The 17,765-nt window shown below is 41.1% G+C and overlaps 2 protein-coding genes across 2 annotated transcripts; one reads left to right on the top strand and one right to left on the bottom strand.

Annotated features, from left to right (window-relative positions):
- Positions 1 to 229: 229 nt before the first annotated feature.
- On the bottom strand, positions 230 to 9,143 carry LOC109895464 (ER membrane protein complex subunit 3-like). The gene is made up of 9 exons (XM_031822640.1): positions 8,965 to 9,143; positions 8,237 to 8,393; positions 7,881 to 7,938; positions 7,659 to 7,752; positions 7,381 to 7,485; positions 3,963 to 4,044; positions 3,758 to 3,837; positions 2,916 to 2,998; positions 230 to 2,831 (listed from the first exon to the last, which is right to left on the bottom strand). Exons 2-9 carry the CDS (start codon positions 8,389 to 8,391, stop codon positions 2,703 to 2,705), a joined length of 786 nt encoding a protein of 261 aa, XP_031678500.1. The 5' UTR covers positions 8,392 to 8,393; positions 8,965 to 9,143; the 3' UTR covers positions 230 to 2,702.
- Positions 9,144 to 9,369: 226 nt separating this feature from the next.
- Positions 9,370 to 13,198, top strand: LOC109895473 (probable protein BRICK1). The gene is made up of 3 exons (XM_031822641.1): positions 9,370 to 9,528; positions 11,865 to 11,947; positions 12,066 to 13,198. Exons 1-3 carry the CDS (start codon positions 9,411 to 9,413, stop codon positions 12,090 to 12,092), a joined length of 228 nt encoding a protein of 75 aa, XP_031678501.1. The 5' UTR covers positions 9,370 to 9,410; the 3' UTR covers positions 12,093 to 13,198.
- The last annotated feature ends 4,567 nt before the right edge of the window (positions 13,199 to 17,765 follow it).

Raw genomic sequence — 17,765 nt, 5'->3', positions numbered from 1 at the left:
ACATCTGTCGCTTTGTGTTGTGACAAAACTGCACATTTTAGTGTGGCCTTTTATTGTACCCAGCACAAGGTACACCTGTGTAATGATCATGCTGTTTAATCAGCTTCTTGATATGCAACACCTGTCAGGTGGATGGATGATCTTGGCAAGGGAGAAATACTCATTAATAGGGATGTAAACAAATGTGTGCAGTTTGTTTGGGAGAAATAAGCTTTCAGTGCATATGGAACATTTCTAAGAATCTTTTATTTCAGCTCATGAAACATGGGACCAACACATGTTTGCGATTATGTTTTTGTTCAGTAAATTTCTAGAGAAAGACATTTTTATTCTCAGCTTCTTAACTCATGAATATGCTTTAAAAAAAACAGCTATTCATGTATCCAGATATTTGTGTATGTATGGCAGACAATTGACTCCTCGTGTTCCAAATGTTAGCAATATCCAAGCTTGCAATATTGGGTTACATGAATTTGTGGCCCACCCTCCCCTCCAGCCAGGCATTATTCTTTACTGTTTAAGTTAAGGGGGTGTGTCACAATATCTATCAATTGAACCACTTTTGCGATAAAATATTTGAGCCAAGAGAATAAATAAAACTCCATAACGATTTAGTCAAAACAGTCTTTATACAAAAACACATGAAAATGTTAGCAAATCAATGAGAAATAAATATTAAAAAGAACACATTGAATTTAACTATCACACACACAGTAGTTTTCCAGCACCCAATATAGGACCTGACCGTGTCTTACATCAGACATGAAGCTGCTGATTCTGCACACAAAACTGAAAGTGGAATGATAACTGGAATTTAATCACCAGCAGTAAAACCATGTTCTTTGTTTATATTGTAACTGCTAGTTGTCTTTTGTTGCTCAGAGCATCTGCCTCTCACTGCCAATGGGATAAGTTGAACTTATGTTCAATGAATTTGACTATTATGTTCACAAAACAAAAAAACAAGCTCACAAATAACCAACAAGTAAACTATGACCAAAAAAATGGTAAGTACAGTGCTTTCAGAAAGTATTCACACCCCTTGACTTTTTCCACATTTTGTTGCATTACAGCCTGAATTTTAAATTGATGAAATTGAGATTGAGTCACTGGCCTACACAAAGTGGAATTATGTTTTTACAAATGAATTAAAATATCTTCAGTCAATAAGTATTCAACCCCTTTATTATGGCAAGACTAAATACGTTAAGGAGTAAAACTGTGCTTAACAAGTTGCATGGACCCCTCTGTGTGCAATAAGTGTTAAACATGATTTTCTACCTCATCTCTGTGCCCCACACATAGAGATTATTGTAAGGTCCCTCGGTCGAGCAGTGAATTTCAAACACAGATTCAACCACAAAGACCAGGGAGGTTTCCAACGCCTCACAAAAGAAGGGCACCTATTGGTAGATAGGTACAAATAAAAAAGCAGACACTGAATATCCCTTTGAGCATGGTGAAGTTATTACACTTTGGATGGTGTGTCAATACACCCAGTTACTACAGAGATACAGGCGTCCTTCCTAACTCAGATGCCGGAGAAGAAGTAAACCATTCAGGGATTTCACCATGAGGCCAATGGTGATTTTAAACCTGTTACAAAGTTAAATGGCTGTGATTGGAGAAAACTGAGGATTTGTGTTACTCCACTAACCTAAATGAGAGAGAAAAGGAAGCCTGTTCAGAATAAAACATATTCCAAAACATGCATCCTGTTTGCATTAAGGCACTAAAGTAAAACAGCAAAAAATGTGGCAAAGAAAGTTAACTTAATGCCCTGAATACAAAGCATTATGTTTGAGGCAAATCCAACACATCAGAATACCACTCTACATATTTTGTTATGGGTATGCCTGTCATCAACAAGGACTTCAGAGTTATTTTGAGGATAACAAAGAGATACAATAGGGGGTAAGCACAGGCAAAATCTTAGAGGAAAACCTGTTTCAGTCTGTTTTCGTACTGACACTGGGAGACAAATTCATCTTTCAGCAGGACAATAACCTAAAATACAAGGCCAAATATACACTAGAGGTACAAAGCTCTTAAGAGACTTACCCAGAAAGACTCAGCTGTAATCACTGCCAAAGGTGATTCTAACAGGTATTGACTCTGGGGTGTGAATATTTATGTCCATTTAGGTATTTATGCATTTCATTTTCAATACGTTTGAAAACATTTCTTAAAGCATGCTTTCACTGTCATTATGGGCTATTGTGTATAGATGGGTGGGGGGTCCATTTAATACATTTTTAATTGAGGCTGTATCAACAAATATGGAATAAGGGGTATGAATACTTTCTGAAGGCATTGTAGGTGGAATCTGAGAATACAAGATAAACATGATTAAAAACAAAAAGTGGTGCAACACATGCTCATTGACCTTTTGTATGTTTTGTTTTTGACAGTATACAACGTCAGTTTTTCGATTATGTATGCTATCCTTTTTTTGTCATGAGTAGCTGAGGGTGAATCTTTCAAATAGTTACAATTATAAATTGAACTTGGTACTATCTCCAATTAAACTTGAAATGGACAATGACGTAAGTTAAATTAATTTAGACATTAAATCTCCATTTGTCATCAAAGCCCAGGGACTTTGTTCCACTCTGTCATTTCCTATAGAAACTCCAAGTCTGCCTCGAAGTAAGACTACCATTTTGCCAAGTGGCAGGTTCCCTGCAGTGATGAATTGGCACTCAGAAGATACCCGTTGGTAACTCCTTACTGAACATTCCATCTAGATCCAGTTCCCTGCTCATTAGCTCCTCCTCAACACCCTCCAGTGCCCACTGGTGGTCAGTTAGCTCAAGAGCCTCCCATTCTGCCTAAAAAGGGGAAATAAACAACTCTGTCAGATAATAATTCACCATGGAGAGTAAGTGAACACAATCAAGAGTAGACAATTCTACCTTGAAGGCTTTGTTTGTGTCTGCAGGCATGGCCATGGCAGCACCACTCATCTGCTCCTGCATGATCCTGGACTGATCGGCACCTGTGTGGTTCACGATACACCAGCATCAACACGGATTACTTCATTTATTTATTTTATTTCACCTTTATTTAACCAGGTAGGCAAGTTGAGCACAAGTTCTCATTTACAATTGCGACCTGGCCAAGATAAAGCAAAGCAGTTCGACAGATACAACGACACAGAGTTACACATGGAGTAAAACAAACATACAGTCAATAATACAGTATAAACAAGTCTATATACAATGTGAGCAAATGAGGTGAGAAGGGAGGTAAAGGCAAAAAAGGCCATGGTGGCAAAGTAAATACAATATAGCAAGTAAAACACTGGAATGGTAGTTTTGCAATGGAAGAATGTGCAAAGTAGAAATAAAAATAATGGGGTGCAAAGGAGCAAAATAAATAAATTAATTAAATACATAATCACCCTGGAGTGACAAAACCAGGACTGTGAAGAATTGGAGGCTTGCCAGTTGAACATTGTTGAAAGAATGGAGTCATGTTCCATTTATAACCCGTGCTGCTGCTATGACACTGAAGGGTTGCAAACCGGCCCATTATCTCTTCAAGGCACAGACCCCCAAGTGATTTATTGTTTGCCCAAATCAGGTCAATTTAATAACCTTCTGTTTATTGCTTTTGATAACCAGTACTGCTGTAAGTAGGTGACAAACTATGATTCAATAATGTCACATCTAGTTTACAGAAACACATTTATCAATAACATTTGCAGGAAATACAAATCTGAATCATGAAGTTGGATGAGTGGATGAAAGGTTACCATTATCTTGTCCTAGAATTAAGGAGTACATGCTTCGCAGCCCAAACACATTCAGGAAATACCACGACGCTGAGCTCACCCTGAAAACAGAAACAAGGGTAAGATAATAATTCATCAATGTTTACACTAGCAAAAGAACTCAGAGGAAGTATATCACATTAACTTCACAGAACTAATTTATTAAGTATCTATTTCATCAACTAACCAGGAAGCATCAAGTGAGAGTAACTCGATTCCTTGTTGCAACATGGGCTTGAAGCGCAGGGTGAGAGGAAAGGGAACCTTGGCTGTGAGGTACAAGAAAAGGGATGTTGAGAAAATTGTAACTCAAATGATTTTGCTCATACAACCCCACTACCAAATATAAGTAGAATCAAGTTTTGAATTTTACATAAAACCAGTCTGTGCAAATATTGACTTAACTGCTTATAGCAAAGACACAATGGAAGCACTTCATTTTACACTACTGTTATTTATATGTTGTTGCAATGTAATCATTTTACCATGCCATTTCTTTGTAAATACCCGATTACTTATGTATCATAAAATAAACTGCAATCGAAGTTCTCTAGTAGTGACAATCATTGTCATGTTTTAATGTCACGTGTATAAGTAGTGAAATGCCTTTCTTGCAAGCCCTAAACTCAACAATGCAGTGATCAATATCAATGTAGTACTAAAAATAACATAAGGTAGAGCAAAAACACACAACGAATAAAAATAAGAAATATGAAGAACGAGAAAGTAAAAAGGTATATACAGGGTCAGTTCCAATACCATGTTTAAAATGTGCAGGGATACTGGAGTGATAGAAGTAGATATGTATTGGGGTAAGGTGACTAGGCATCAGGATATATGATAAACAGAGCAGCAGCAGCGTAAATTATGATTGTATGCAAGAGTGTGTGTGTGTGTGCGCGTGTAGAGGCAGTATAAATGTGTGTGCATGTTGTGTGTGTCAGTGTGCGTGGGAGTGTAGAGTCCTGTGAGTGTGCAAAATAAAATACTAGGGTCACCTCAGAGTGTCTGTGTAGCCTTTCTGTTAGCTATTTAGCAGTCTTATGGCTCAGGGATAGATGCACCGGCACTGCTTGCTGTGCGGAAGCAGAGAGAACAGTCTATGGCTTGGGTGGCTGGAGTCTTTTCCGGGTCTTCCTTTCACACCGCCTGATAGAGGTCCTGGATGGCTGGGAGCTCGGCCCCAGCGATGTAATGGGGTGTCCGCAGCACCCTCTGTAGCGCCAATGCGATCAAGGGCGGAGCTGTTGCCATACCAAGCAGTGACGCAGCCGATGCTCTCAAATGGTGCAGTTTTAGAACTTTGAGGGGCCATGCAAAAAAAAAAATCAACCTCCAGAGGGGGAAGAGGTGCTGTTGCGCTTTCTTCACGACTGTGTGCGTGATTGGACCATTTTAAGTCCTTAGTGATTTGTACACCGGGGAACTTGAAGCTCTCAACCTACTCCACTGTAGCCCTGTTGATGTGGTTGAGGGCATGCCCTGTTGATGTGGTTGAGGGCATGCCCCCCTCCCCTCCCTTTCCTGTAGTCCACAATCAGCCCCTTGGTCTTACTGATGTTGAGAGGTTGTCGTCCCGGCACCACACTGCTAGGTCACTGACCTCCTCCCTGTAGGCTGTCTCATTGTCGCCGGTGATCAGGCCTACCACATGTTGTCAGCAAACTTGACGATAGTGTTTGAGTCGTGGCCAGGCAGTCGTAGATGAACAGGGAGTGGGGGCCCTGTGTTGAGGGTCAGCATGGCGGAGGTGATGTTGCCTACCCTCACCACCTGAGGTCGGCCGGTATGGAAGTCCAGGATCCAGTTGCAGAGGGAGGTGTTCAGTCCCAGGGTTCTAAGCTAGGTGACAAGCTTGGAGTGGACAATGGTGTTGAATGCTGAGCTTTAGTCAACAGCATTCTCACGTTGGTATTCTTCTTACGTAGGTGGGTGAGGGCAGTGTGGAGTGCAATTGAGATTTCGTCGTCTATGGATCTGTTGGAGCGGTTTGCAAATTGGAGTGGGTCTAGGGTGTCTAGGATGATGGAGTTGATGTGTGCCATAACCAGCCTTTCAAAGCACTTCACGATTACAGATGTGAGTGCGACAGGGCGGTAGTCATTGTGGCATGAAGACTTAAAGTTTGTAGGAACAGGAATGATGGCCGTCATCTTAAGACATGGGAATTACTGACTGGGACAAGGACCGGTTGAAAATTACTGTGAATATGCCTGCATGCTGATCTGCGCATGCTCTGAGAATGCGCCCTGGAATACCGTCCGGCCTCACGGGCTTGCGAGTGTTGACCTGATTACAGACCTTACTCACATCTGCCTCTGAGAGGGAGATCACGAGTCCTCTGGGCAGGTGGGGGCCCTCGCATACGGTATGCCATTGTTATTGAAGCGTGCATAAAATGCATTGTGTTCGTCTGGTAGAGAGGCATCGTCGGGCAGATCATGGCTGCGTTTTCCTTTGTAATCCATAATTGGCTGCAGCCCCTGCCACATGCGGAAGGCATCAGAGCATGTGTAATATGATTCTACCTTATTCTTATTTTGTCCTTTTTATGACTCTGCGGAGGTCGTAGCGGGATTTTTTTGTTCTGGTTCCTGTCCTCAGCCGTAGCCTCAGGGTTGTCTACGATAACCCTGTCCATGGTAGCTCTGCCCTAAAGCTTTGCGCCAACCTCTGTGTTAATCCAGGGCTTTTGGTATTTTATTAGGATCCCCATTAGCTGTTGCAAAAGCAGCAGCTACTCTTCCTGGGGTCCACACAAAACATGAAATAATACAAAACATTAACAGACAACAGCTCAAGGACAGAAGTACATTTTGTTTTTAAAGTAAAAAAAGGTACATGTAGCCTACATATCAATGCATACACACAAACGATCTAGGTCAAATAGGGGAGAGTCGTTGTGCCGTGAGGGGATGCTTTATCGTAAAAAAACAAAAAAACAGGTTTGCTGTTTATTTGAGCAATATGAGATGGAACAGTGTTCCAGCATTCTTTCTTGAATTTGTTCTGGATTTGGGGACTGTGAAAAGACTGAAAAGGGTAAGCATCTGTTGTCAGAGTTGTATGTAAGTTGACTATGCAAACAATGTGATTTTCAACACATTCATGTTTCTTAAAAAATAAGAAGTGGAGCAGTCAGTCTCTCCTCAACTCTTAGCCATGCAAGAGAGACTGGCATGCATAGTATTTATATCAGCCCTCTGATTACAATGAAGAGCAAGATGTGCCGCTCTGTTCTGGGCCAGCTGCAGCTTATCTAGGTCATTCCTTGCAGCACTGGACCACACGAATGGACAATAATCAAGATTAGACTAAACTAGAGCCAGCAGAACTTGCTTTTTGGAGTGTGGTGTCAAAAAAGCAGAAAATCTCTTTATTACAGCCAGACCTCTCCCCATCTTTACAACCATTCAATCTATATGTTTTGACCATGATAGTTTACAATCTAAGGTAATGCCAATTGGGGAAGCAGCAAACCTTTACTGGGGGGGACAACGTTGATGATGCACTTCCTTATGAAGCGGGTGACGATGGTGGTTTGCTCGTCGATGTTATCCAAACAACCCAGTCTCAGTGCAGTGAGCGAGGAGGACGCTACTTACTTGTGACAAACCCCGAGAAGGTCCAGTTGATCCAGCCTCCGATGAGGATCATGGGAAGTACATTGGTCACGTTGCCTTTCATCATGTCTGTCAGCATGCTGGGGTCTGGACAAAGAAACAGTTCCAAACAAGTGGAGTAGTAATACATTTCTTGGTGCATTATCATTCAGAAGGAATATGCTCCTTATCATGTGTCAGGGTATAACGGCCCAATACTGTCCTATCATGGTTTGAGAATAGGATTATGTGACAAAGTATGATGTGATTGTTATGCTCACCTGTCATTGGGGAGGGAGGAACAACCTTCCTTTTGGTATTTTTTAAGAAGCCATCTTCTTGATTATTGAAGTAAAACTTCCTCATCAAGAAAGACTGAAGAAAACGAGGTGTCTCAAAATCTGAGCGCAACTAGCCAACACCATTAACAAAAACCATGTTTACTGTGCTAAGTAAAGATATAGCGAAGTGGCTTTTTAAGGTCATTCCAACATTGATCTCACCTGTTTCGGAATGTACTTCCCATTCTCTCTGAGGATTCTGCTCCTGATAAGAACCTGGCTGAATATCAGAAAGGTATAATTCAAAACAAACTCACAACTCACTAGCTCTTTGATGAACTGTCAATGCGCAGTCTGTCTCAGGCAGGGCTCTCCAACCCTGTTCCTGGAAAGCCACCGTCCTGTAGGTTTTTGCTCCAACACTAATCTAGCACACCTGGTTTTAATAATTAGTTGGTTGATAAACTTAGTCAGGTTAGTTACCACTGGGTTTGGAATGAAAACCTACAGGAGGGTAGCTCTCCAGGAACAGTGTTGGAGAACCCTGGTCGAGGACTACATACTTCCAAGACCCTTACCTGTCTGACACCTGCTCTAATGTCAGCTTCTTGTCACTCTGAAGCAGAATGGAGACATAATGTCGAATCACCCCAACAAGGAACGTGATAAAGACGATGGGCAAGACCACCCAAAGTCTGATATTGGAGTCCAGCAGAAGCTCCGGCTCATCCATAACTAGCAACGCAATAAAGACATAGAACAAGTGTAAGAGTAGGCGTCATTAATAACTTCAGATATGAAAAAATCTGGAAAATGGAACATGGCCAATATCAGCAGCAACATGTTTCGAGGTAACTGGTGAATGCATTTCACAAGTATTTTGGCGTCTAATAAACTGGACAGTGCAGCTGCAATTTACTCCCGTCACCCAAGGTAGCTAGCTAGTTTGCGAACAATAATCGCATTTTAGCTTGCTACTGTAGTTAGTTAATTAACTGGCACAACCGTTAGCCGTCTCAAATACCTGCCAGTAAATATGACTGTCAATTTGGGCGTATAGTTATGAAACCAGTTAACTATAGCTTACTATTAATACAGAGTTGTTAAACATAGTTTACTTAATCTTTGCTCTTGCCAGTTGATAAAAACAGAGAATAGCTAACTGTTAGCTAGCTAAATGCTGCTGGGAAGAGCTGGCTAGTTTCCCCGAGGGCTGGGGAAGTGAAGGACGCTATAACGTTAGCTAATAATACATGATTTAAATCGTTAGAAAACAGAACGCTGCAGTGTTTGATATTTATCTTACCCAAGGTAGTCCGTTTGACAAAAGACGTGTGTTGTCAGGCGATACTATGCTAATTTAAATTAATGCAGATTATTTGCGATGTCTAGCTGCATCAGCAGCCATGGTCACTAGAGAGCAAAAATGCACGGTATAAGCTTCGACAAAGCAAAGGACATTGACAATGCATTGCAACAGTGAGTGAGGGGCAACTATAGTGCCACCTGGCGTTGATGGCTGAAATATCAGTCTTAACGGATACATTTATATTGTCCGTTTATTTCCCATAAAATATCGATGATTCACCCAATAAATCAATGCATCTAGCTGAACATATGATTTTCCCTGGATGTCTAGCTATGTATCAATCATACATTTTCTCGACAGTTCAATGACATGATTCCATTTGTTTAGGAAACTGTCGCCATCTGCTGATAGTTGGGGCGAACACAATTGCCCCAAAACAGAAAATGGCCGGTCAAGAAGATCCTGTGCAGAAGGAGATCCACCAAGACTGGGCAAATCGAGAATACATTGAGGTTATCACGAGCAGCATAAAGAAAATAGCAGATTTCCTCAATTCCTTTGGTAAGTAGCTAAATAGATGGAATTTAGATAACTAGGCAGCCGCATAAAAAAAGGCTGTCAATGCGAAGGCCTAACCTACTTCAAGTACCGGCCGCTGGGCCTGAGTCTTGGTTAACGGTAACGTTAGCTAGTTTCCATCTAAAACATAGATAAAGTAATATATCAGCTAAAGGACTCTTACTATTATGTAACGTTATAACACGGGTTTAAGATTCATGCTTCGACCAATCGATGAAATATTGTGGTTAAGTTAGTTTGCTATGTTCTGATGGCTAAGAGACCATTTATGCTTAATCTGCGGTATGGATGGTGTGACGCAGAGGCGAAATTCAGCTCTGTACTGCATCTCTATGCGCCTCCGAAATGATGTTGTAAACATTGACATGATTGGTTGAATGTAGGTGGGGGCGGGAGGTCCTGTATAAACACAAACTCTTCCCTGACAGCTTCCTGAAACGCAAGAAGTATGAATGCCCCGACTTCTGCAGATGTCATGTCTACGTAAATGCTGTACGGCCAATTCAGAATCTGGATTGACCATGTAGCACCTTTTAATGCCTTGATCATACCTATATAGTTATTGCTTTTTGGTACACCAGAACTACATTAATTACCAATGGAACTTTGCGTGTGCCTTGCGGCATTGAAATGCAGTGCGTTCTGTGTGATGCATACAAGTTTGGATTTATTGAATGCATGCGTCAAACTGTAAGCGTAGACTACTTGACAGAAATGGTAGCAGAAGGTCAATGTTGAACTTTTGTTGCACACATATCCAGATGCTGCGTACCATTTTGCGCAAAACACTGTAGGTGTGATCGACGAGAAAGGGGTCTACAGACAGAGCCAACGTTTTTCGTCACAAACGAGGAAGCTCTTTGTAATACGCTCCGTCATTCGACCAAGTTTTTTCCTACCTGGAAATTAAGACCCGATTTATCATTCCTTGCGAACTGAGGGGCAGTATTGAGTGAGTTTAGCAACGGAAGTCCAGCCCTTGTCTACAACATTTTCCGGTATCCCTTCTAGTTTAAACACAGAAGAGATGGACATTCTACTACTTGCAAGCTTCCTTTTTTGTTATTTTTATTTTGAGATGATTGAAATTCTTTCCTCTTCAATGTTTCGCATAGTTTGGATAAGAGACGTGTATTCTCCTTCGTCCCCTCTGGTAGTGTTCAGAACTTGCCATTTTTCTCAGTCTTTTTCGTCTCCTTCTGAGTAGTAACAGAAGTTCAAGCTCTAGCAATTGCAATTCAAGAGACATGTTTGCTGTGGCTAAAAAGTGGTGTTGTATAACATAGAACACCAGACTGGCCTGACATGTAGCTAGCATTTGTAAACAGGCATAACACCAGATCCGAAATTTCAAATGTTGTTGCTAGCTGGTCAAAAAGAGAGCCTCTGCCCCTCTTGCTTATTATTTTAAATAAAAACTGTAACTCGGCCACCCAGGAACATTCAATGTCATCTTGGTAAGTAACTCCAGTGTATGTTTGGCCTTGCATTCTAGGTTATTGTCCTGCTGAAAGATGAATTTGTCTCCCAGTGTTTGTACGAAAGCAGACTGAGACACGTTTTTCCTCTAGGACTTTGCCTGTGCTTAGCACTATTCATTTTCTTTTTATCTTAAAAGACACCCAAGTCCTTGCTGATGACAAGCATCTCCATAACATGATGCTTGAAAATATGAAGACTGGTACTCCGTGATGTGTTGGATTTGCCCCAAACATAATACTTTGTATTCAGGACAAAAAGTGAATTGCTTTGCCACATTTTTTTTGCAGTATTACTTTAGTGCCGTGTTGCAAACAGGATGCATGTTTTGGAATATGTTTATTCTATACAGGCTTCCTTTTCACTCTGTCATTTAGGTTAGTATTTTGGAGTAACTACAATGTTTATCCATCCTCAGTTCTATCACAGACATTTCAATTTGTAATGGGTTTAAAATCACCATTGGCCTCATGGTGAAATCTCTGAGCGGTTTCCTTCCTTTTCGGGAACTCCATTAGGAAGGACGCCTGTAGCTTTGTAATAAGTGGGTGTATTGATACATCATCCAAAGTGTAATTAATAACTTCACCATGCTCAAAGTGATATTCATTGTCTGCTTTTTAAAAATGGTTTACCCATCTACCAATAGTTGCCCTTCTTTGCGAGTAATTGGAAATCCATCCTGGTTTTTGTAGTTGAATTTGTCCATGAAATGCACTGCTCAACTGAGGGACCTTTAGCAAACTGTACTCCACACATACACTTATCTGTTATTATTAACTTTGATGTGATCATAAAGGTAAATATGTCCACCTTACTGTGTTTTTACTTTCCTTCAGATATGTCCTGCCGGTCTCGTTTGGCCACCCTAAATGAAAAGCTGACAGCGTTAGAGAGGAGAATTGAGTACATTGAAGCAAGGGTAAGTGTCATAATGGTCACTAATTCTATGGTGTAAATAAATGTAATGTTTCCAGTTTACACTCCCTGTACAGTACTGGACGTCATACTGTGTTCTCTAAACTTTGCTCTCTGTTTAGGTCACAAAAGGAGAGACCTTGACCTAAACCAAGATATTATGCTGGACTGGGTGCTGCAGTTTGGCTGAGGATAGAATACTACATTTGTGACCAATTCCATATTTGCCCTTTTTTAAATTTATTTTTATTTTTAACTACGCATTTTATTTTTTAAAACAATTTATTTGTTCTGTGGGACCAAAAAAAAAAAACATTTTCATACTGTGTGTATTTTACGACCATAGCTACTGGATGGTGATGGTAATACCACAGCATCTCCCACAGTGTTATATTCGAGACTCAGTTAATGCTATCTTGTATTTATGTTATCATGGACCAACATAACTTGTTCATTTGATTTGCACAAATACATGAACTTCATAATAGGATAATGTTTTGTTTTAGACATTTCTTTGTAACCAGGTTAAATCAAAAGTGACTGTGAATGAGTGTCCCACCCCTATGGAGATTTCACAGCACATGCATTGCAGAAATATCCTTCCCATTAGGCTGAACCAGGATGATTTGAACCACAGGAAGAGGAAGTGCCAAAATGAATAGTCAGCTCTTTTACTGTGGTCATTATGCTTATCCATATATTTCACTGCTTGTAATAATTATTTTACTTTAGTGTTACATTTAATAACCTGTTTTAAAAGTAAGTTATCCATGTGTTTTTTTTGGAGAAGGGCTTGGAAGGTGTTTGGTTCAAGGGAAGCATGCATAAATCCCAGGTTAAAGGTGTTCCTGGAATATAATATAGGCTGGGTGTGGTGTCAAGACCAGCTTGTATTTGCTCAGAGTGAGTCCATACATACACTTGCCACTATAGCCTCTGGTCGCTGCCCTCAGCCATAAACTAGTGTTCTGCTTTCCATGCTAAAGGAACAGATCAACAAACCTCTCCTCTAATGGTCAAAATGTGGTAACTTTTTACTGAGCGCTACATTACATGATGTAAATACAAACATGAATTGTGTTAGAGCATTTAGAGGTCTGTGTATGGAGGTTCTGAGTACTGTTGTTTTTCTGTTCTACTTGATAATTATTGCACCTACCTGGTGTCTCAGCTCTACCAGTCTGTGATGGGAAGAATGGAAGTATATATTTTTTTCTTCTCTTCATATACTAACGGGCCACCAGACTACAGAAACTATAGCAATGGAACTGAAGTAACAGAACAGCAATACCTATAACATTAGCAGTGGGAATATGACATGAGAGAGAGAAAAAATGTCATTGTTTATGTTTTTAAATCAAAGCAGCCAAAGTGGAACTCTTAAGAAGAGTGGAACCTTCGCTCTCCTAATATAAAGTTGAACCCTCTCTACCCCTATCCTCTTCCCTTTTTTCTCTTCTCTCATCTCCTTACTGTTCTTCCTTTCCCTTCCCTAAAATTGTCTCTCCGTTCTCTTCTCCTGAAAAGTAAAAAATAGTGTCGGCGGATGAATATTTTAGACATTCCCCCTATGCACTTGTGGAGATGTCAAATCAAATTGTATTGGTCACATACACATGGTTAGCAGATGTTAATGCTAGTGTAGCGAAATGCTTGTGCTTCTAGTTCCGACCATGCAGTAATATCTAACAAGTAATCTAACAATTTCACAACAACTACCTTACACTTGTGTGTATAAGGAATGAATAAGAATATGTACATATAAATGTATGGATGAGCGATGGCCGAATGGCATAAGCAAGATGCAGTAGATGGTATAGAGTACAGTATATACATATGAGATTAGTAATGTAGGGTATGTAAACATATAAAGTGGCATTGTTTAAAGTGACTAGTGATACATTTATTACATCCAATTTTTTATTATTAAAAGGGGCTAGAGATTTGAGTCAGTATGTTGGCAGCATCCACTCAATGTTAGTGATGGCTGTTTAACAGTCTGAAGGCCTTGAGATAGAGCTGTTTTTCAGTCTCTCAGTCTCAGCTTTGATGCACCTGTACTGACCTCGCCTTCTGGATGATAGTGGGGTAAACAGGCAGTGGCATGGGTGGTTGTTGTCCTTGATCTTTTTGGCCTTCCTGTGACATCGGGTGCTGTAGGTGTCTTGGAGGGCAGGTAGTTTGCAGTCTGTTGTGCAGACTGCACCACCCTCTGGAGAGCCTTGTGGTTGTGGGCGGAGCAGTTGCTGTACCAGGCGGTGATACAGCACGACAGGATGCTCTCAATTGTGCATCTGTAAAAGTTTGTGTTTTTGGTGACAAGACAAATTTCCTCAGCCTCCTGAGGTTGAAGAGGCGCTATTGCGCCTTCTTCACCACGCTGTTTGTGTGGGTGGACCATTTCAGTTTGTCCGTGATGTGTACGCCAAGGAACTTAAAACTTTCCACCTTCACTACTGTCCCGTCGATGTGGATAGGTGGGTGCTGGATAGGTGGAAGTATTATGACATTGGCTGATACAACCCTAACTCGTGTTTGATTAGTTAGTGTGTAGTCCTAGATGTTTTTTTATCTGCTGTGTTTAGTGGTGTTTTGTATGTTAGGATGTGTTAACTCCCACTGAGTAAACACTTGTTCCCAGCATCTGGGTTTTGTGCTTTTCTCATGGGCCTCCTGTTCTGTGAGAGACTAACCACACAACAAATACGAAGGATTTTGAGAGTTTTCTTTGCAGAGGCCATATTGTAGAATGGAAATGTTAAATGTACTGTAGAGGATCATAGAAAATATTTATTTGGAGTATTCTGGAATAATCTCATTGTCTACAGTATGGGCTGGTTTCCCGGACTCAGAATACACCTTGTCCTGGACAAAAAAAGTCAAGCTCAATTTAAATTCAATATAAAAAAAACATTTTTGTCCAGGACTAGACTTAAGACAGAAGAGGAAGAATATACAGTATTTAGCTTAGGTACGAGCATGCTAGGGGGTGTGGGGAGGGGCAGGCATTCCCCATAGCATGCTTGTACCTTGATGTTTCTGTGTTAAATTAAATTGACTGTACATGATTTGGAAAGGCACACACACACACACCTGTCTATATAAGCTCCCACAGTTGACAGTACGTCAGAGCAAAAACCAAGCCAAGAAGTCAAAGGAATTGTCCGTAGAGCTCATAGATGACAGGATTGTGTAGAGGCACAGATCTGGGGAAGGGTACCAAAAAATGTCTGCGGCATTGAAGGTCCCCAAAAACACAGTGACCTCCATCATTCTTAAATGGAAGAAGTTTGGAACCACCAAGACTCCTAGAGCTGGCCGCCTTGGTCAGGGAGGTGACCAAGAACCCGATGGTCACTCACAGCGCGCCAGAATTCCTCTGTGGAGATGGGAGAACCTTCCAGAAGGACAACCATCTCTACAGCACTCCACCAATCATGCCTTTATGGTAGAGTGGCCAGATGGAAGCCACTCCTCTGTAAAAAGGCACATGACAGCCCGCTTTGCCAAAAGGCACCTGGAGAACTCTTGACCATGAGAAACAAGATTCTCTTGTCTGATGAAACCAATATTGAACACTGGCCTGAACTCTGGCCAACTGTCATGTCTGGAGGAAACCTGGCACCATCCCTACGGTGAAGCATGGTGGTGGCAGCATCATGCTGTGGGGATGTTTTTCAGCAGCAGGGACTGGCCCTAGCCCTCACCCTCCGATCCATCAGGTCCCAGACGCGCTCAATGGGATTGAGATCCGGGCTCTTCGCTGGCTATGGCAGAACACTGACATTCCTGTCTTTCAGGAAATCACCCACAGAATGAGCAGTATGGCTGGTGGCATTGTCATGCTGGAGGGTCATGTCAGGATGAAGGGTACCACATGCAGGAAGTTACCACATGAGGGAGGAGGATGTCTTCCCTGTAATGTACAGCACTTTGAGATATCAGCTGATGTACGAAGGGCTATATAAATACATTTGATTTGATTTTGATTTAATGCACAGTGTTGAGATTGACTGCAATGACAACAAGCTCAGTCCGATGATGCTGCGACACACCGCCCCAGACCATGACGGACCCTCCACCTCCAAATCGATCCTGCTCCAGAGTACAGGCCTCAGCGTAACGCTCATTCCTTCGACGATAAACACAAATCCGACCATCACCCATGGTGAGACAAAACCATGACTCGTCAGTGAAGAGCACTTTTTGCCAGTCCTGTCTGGTCCAGCGACGAAGGGTTTGTGCCCATAGGCGATGTTGTTGCCTGTGATGTCTGGTGAGGAACTGCCTTACAACAGGCCTACAATCCCTCAGTCCAACCTCTCTCAGCCTATTGCGGACAGTCTGAGCACTGATGGAGGGATTGTGCGTTCCCGGTGTAACTTGGGCAGTTGTTGTTGCCATCCTGTATCTGTAACGCAGGTGTGATGTTCGGATATACCGATCTTGTGCAGGTGTTGTTACACATGGTCTGCCACTGCGAGGACGATCAGCTGTCCCTCCTGTCTCCCTGTAGCGCTGTCTTAGGCATCTCACAGTACGGACATAGCAATTTATTGGTCACATCTGCAGTCCTCATGCCACCTTGGAGCATGCCTAAGGCACGTTCACGCAGATGAGCAGGGACCCTGGGCATCTTTCTTTTGGTGTTTTTCAGTCAGTAGAAAGGCCTCTTTAGTGTCCTAAGTTTTCATAACTGTGACCTTAATTGCCCGTCTGTAAGCTGTTAGTGCCTTAACGACCGTTCCACAGGTGCATGTTCATTGTTTATGGTTAGTTGAACAAACATGGGAAACTCTTTACAATGAAGATCTGTGAAGTTATTTGGATTTTTATGAATTATCTTTGAAAGACAGGGTCCTGAAAAATTGACATTTCATTTTTTGACGAGTTTAGGATTGTGTATAGGCTTGTCTCCCATATGAATATGAATATTAATTCTCTTTGTGCCAGACTGGGTTCGTTTGCCTTCTGTTTATTTTTTTCAGTATTTATTTTTCAGTATATGTTGTATGTATGTGTATATACACTGTATGTATATTATTTTACTGCTCCAGGGATATAATTATTGTTTGGATAACCTTATTTACTATTGTGTATTGATTTTTACCTTACATTTTTTCACTCTTTATGCGATGCGCAATGCAGAGAATACCGTAAGAATAATTAGCATTTCATTACCATCGTGAATTATTGTAATGTTTGTGTCAATTAATCCCAAAAGGAATGGGTTGCCAATTGGCGATTTGACACGAAAATAACATTTCATTCATACACTTCTCAAACTCTCACCTTCTCTTATCTATCCTTTCCTGACAGGCATCCCCTCCTCCCAATATCAGTCAATCATAATCACCTTCATTGTGCATCATTGTAAACATTAGATTAATTACCGTTTGTGTTTCCCTCTTATCACTCGCATGTTTATCCTTGCCCTTGGCTTTATAAATACATTTGATTTGACAGGCGTAGGGTTCCATCATAGGGAATATACTTGAGTTCCCAGTGCACATTTTTTTAACGATACGAGATTTTATGAATTCAACAAATTAGAATAGTAGTTGATCTCTATAGCCGGATCATCTAAAATCGATTAATAACAGACACGTATGTCTACTTCACTAACGTTAGCTAGCTATCTAACGCGTTAGTCAACGCAAAGGCGTTAGTTAGCTAGTTTACTAATGACCTAGATTAATATCTCTCCTTGATTAAATTCGAAATCTACATTCTGTCCAGACGCTTTATACTTTTTGTTTACAACAAATATGTTCCTTTTCTCCTGTTTATAAATATGATATTATTCCTGATTTCAGGAAACG

Source organism: Oncorhynchus kisutch, linkage group LG1 (genome assembly GCF_002021735.2).
Source record: "Oncorhynchus kisutch isolate 150728-3 linkage group LG1, Okis_V2, whole genome shotgun sequence".
NCBI classification, from domain to species: Eukaryota; Metazoa; Chordata; class Actinopteri; order Salmoniformes; family Salmonidae; genus Oncorhynchus; species Oncorhynchus kisutch.
Note: the sequence above shows the minus strand (reverse complement) of the source record. Positions and strands in the feature narration are given on the sequence as shown.

What these genes read in the sequence shown, in the direction of transcription:
- LOC109895473 (XM_031822641.1), top strand. Translation starts at nt 9,411, where the DNA reads ATGGCCGGTCAAGAAGATCCTGTGCAGAAGGAGATCCACCAAGACTGG. An exon ending in AGATTTCCTCAATTCCTTTG is followed by an intron (nt 9,529 to 11,864) that starts GTAAGTAGCTAA and finishes ACTTTCCTTCAG; the next exon opens with ATATGTCCTGCCGGTCTCGT. An exon ending in TTGAGTACATTGAAGCAAGG is followed by an intron (nt 11,948 to 12,065) that starts GTAAGTGTCATA and finishes CTCTCTGTTTAG; the next exon opens with GTCACAAAAGGAGAGACCTT.
- LOC109895464 (XM_031822640.1), bottom strand. Translation starts at nt 8,391, where the DNA reads ATGGATGAGCCGGAGCTTCTGCTGGACTCCAATATCAGACTTTGGGTG. An exon ending in AATTCTAGGACAAGATAATG is followed by an intron (nt 2,999 to 3,757) that starts GTAACCTTTCAT and finishes TGAACCACACAG; the next exon opens with GTGCCGATCAGTCCAGGATC. An exon ending in ACACAAACAAAGCCTTCAAG is followed by an intron (nt 2,832 to 2,915) that starts GTAGAATTGTCT and finishes TCCCCTTTTTAG; the next exon opens with GCAGAATGGGAGGCTCTTGA.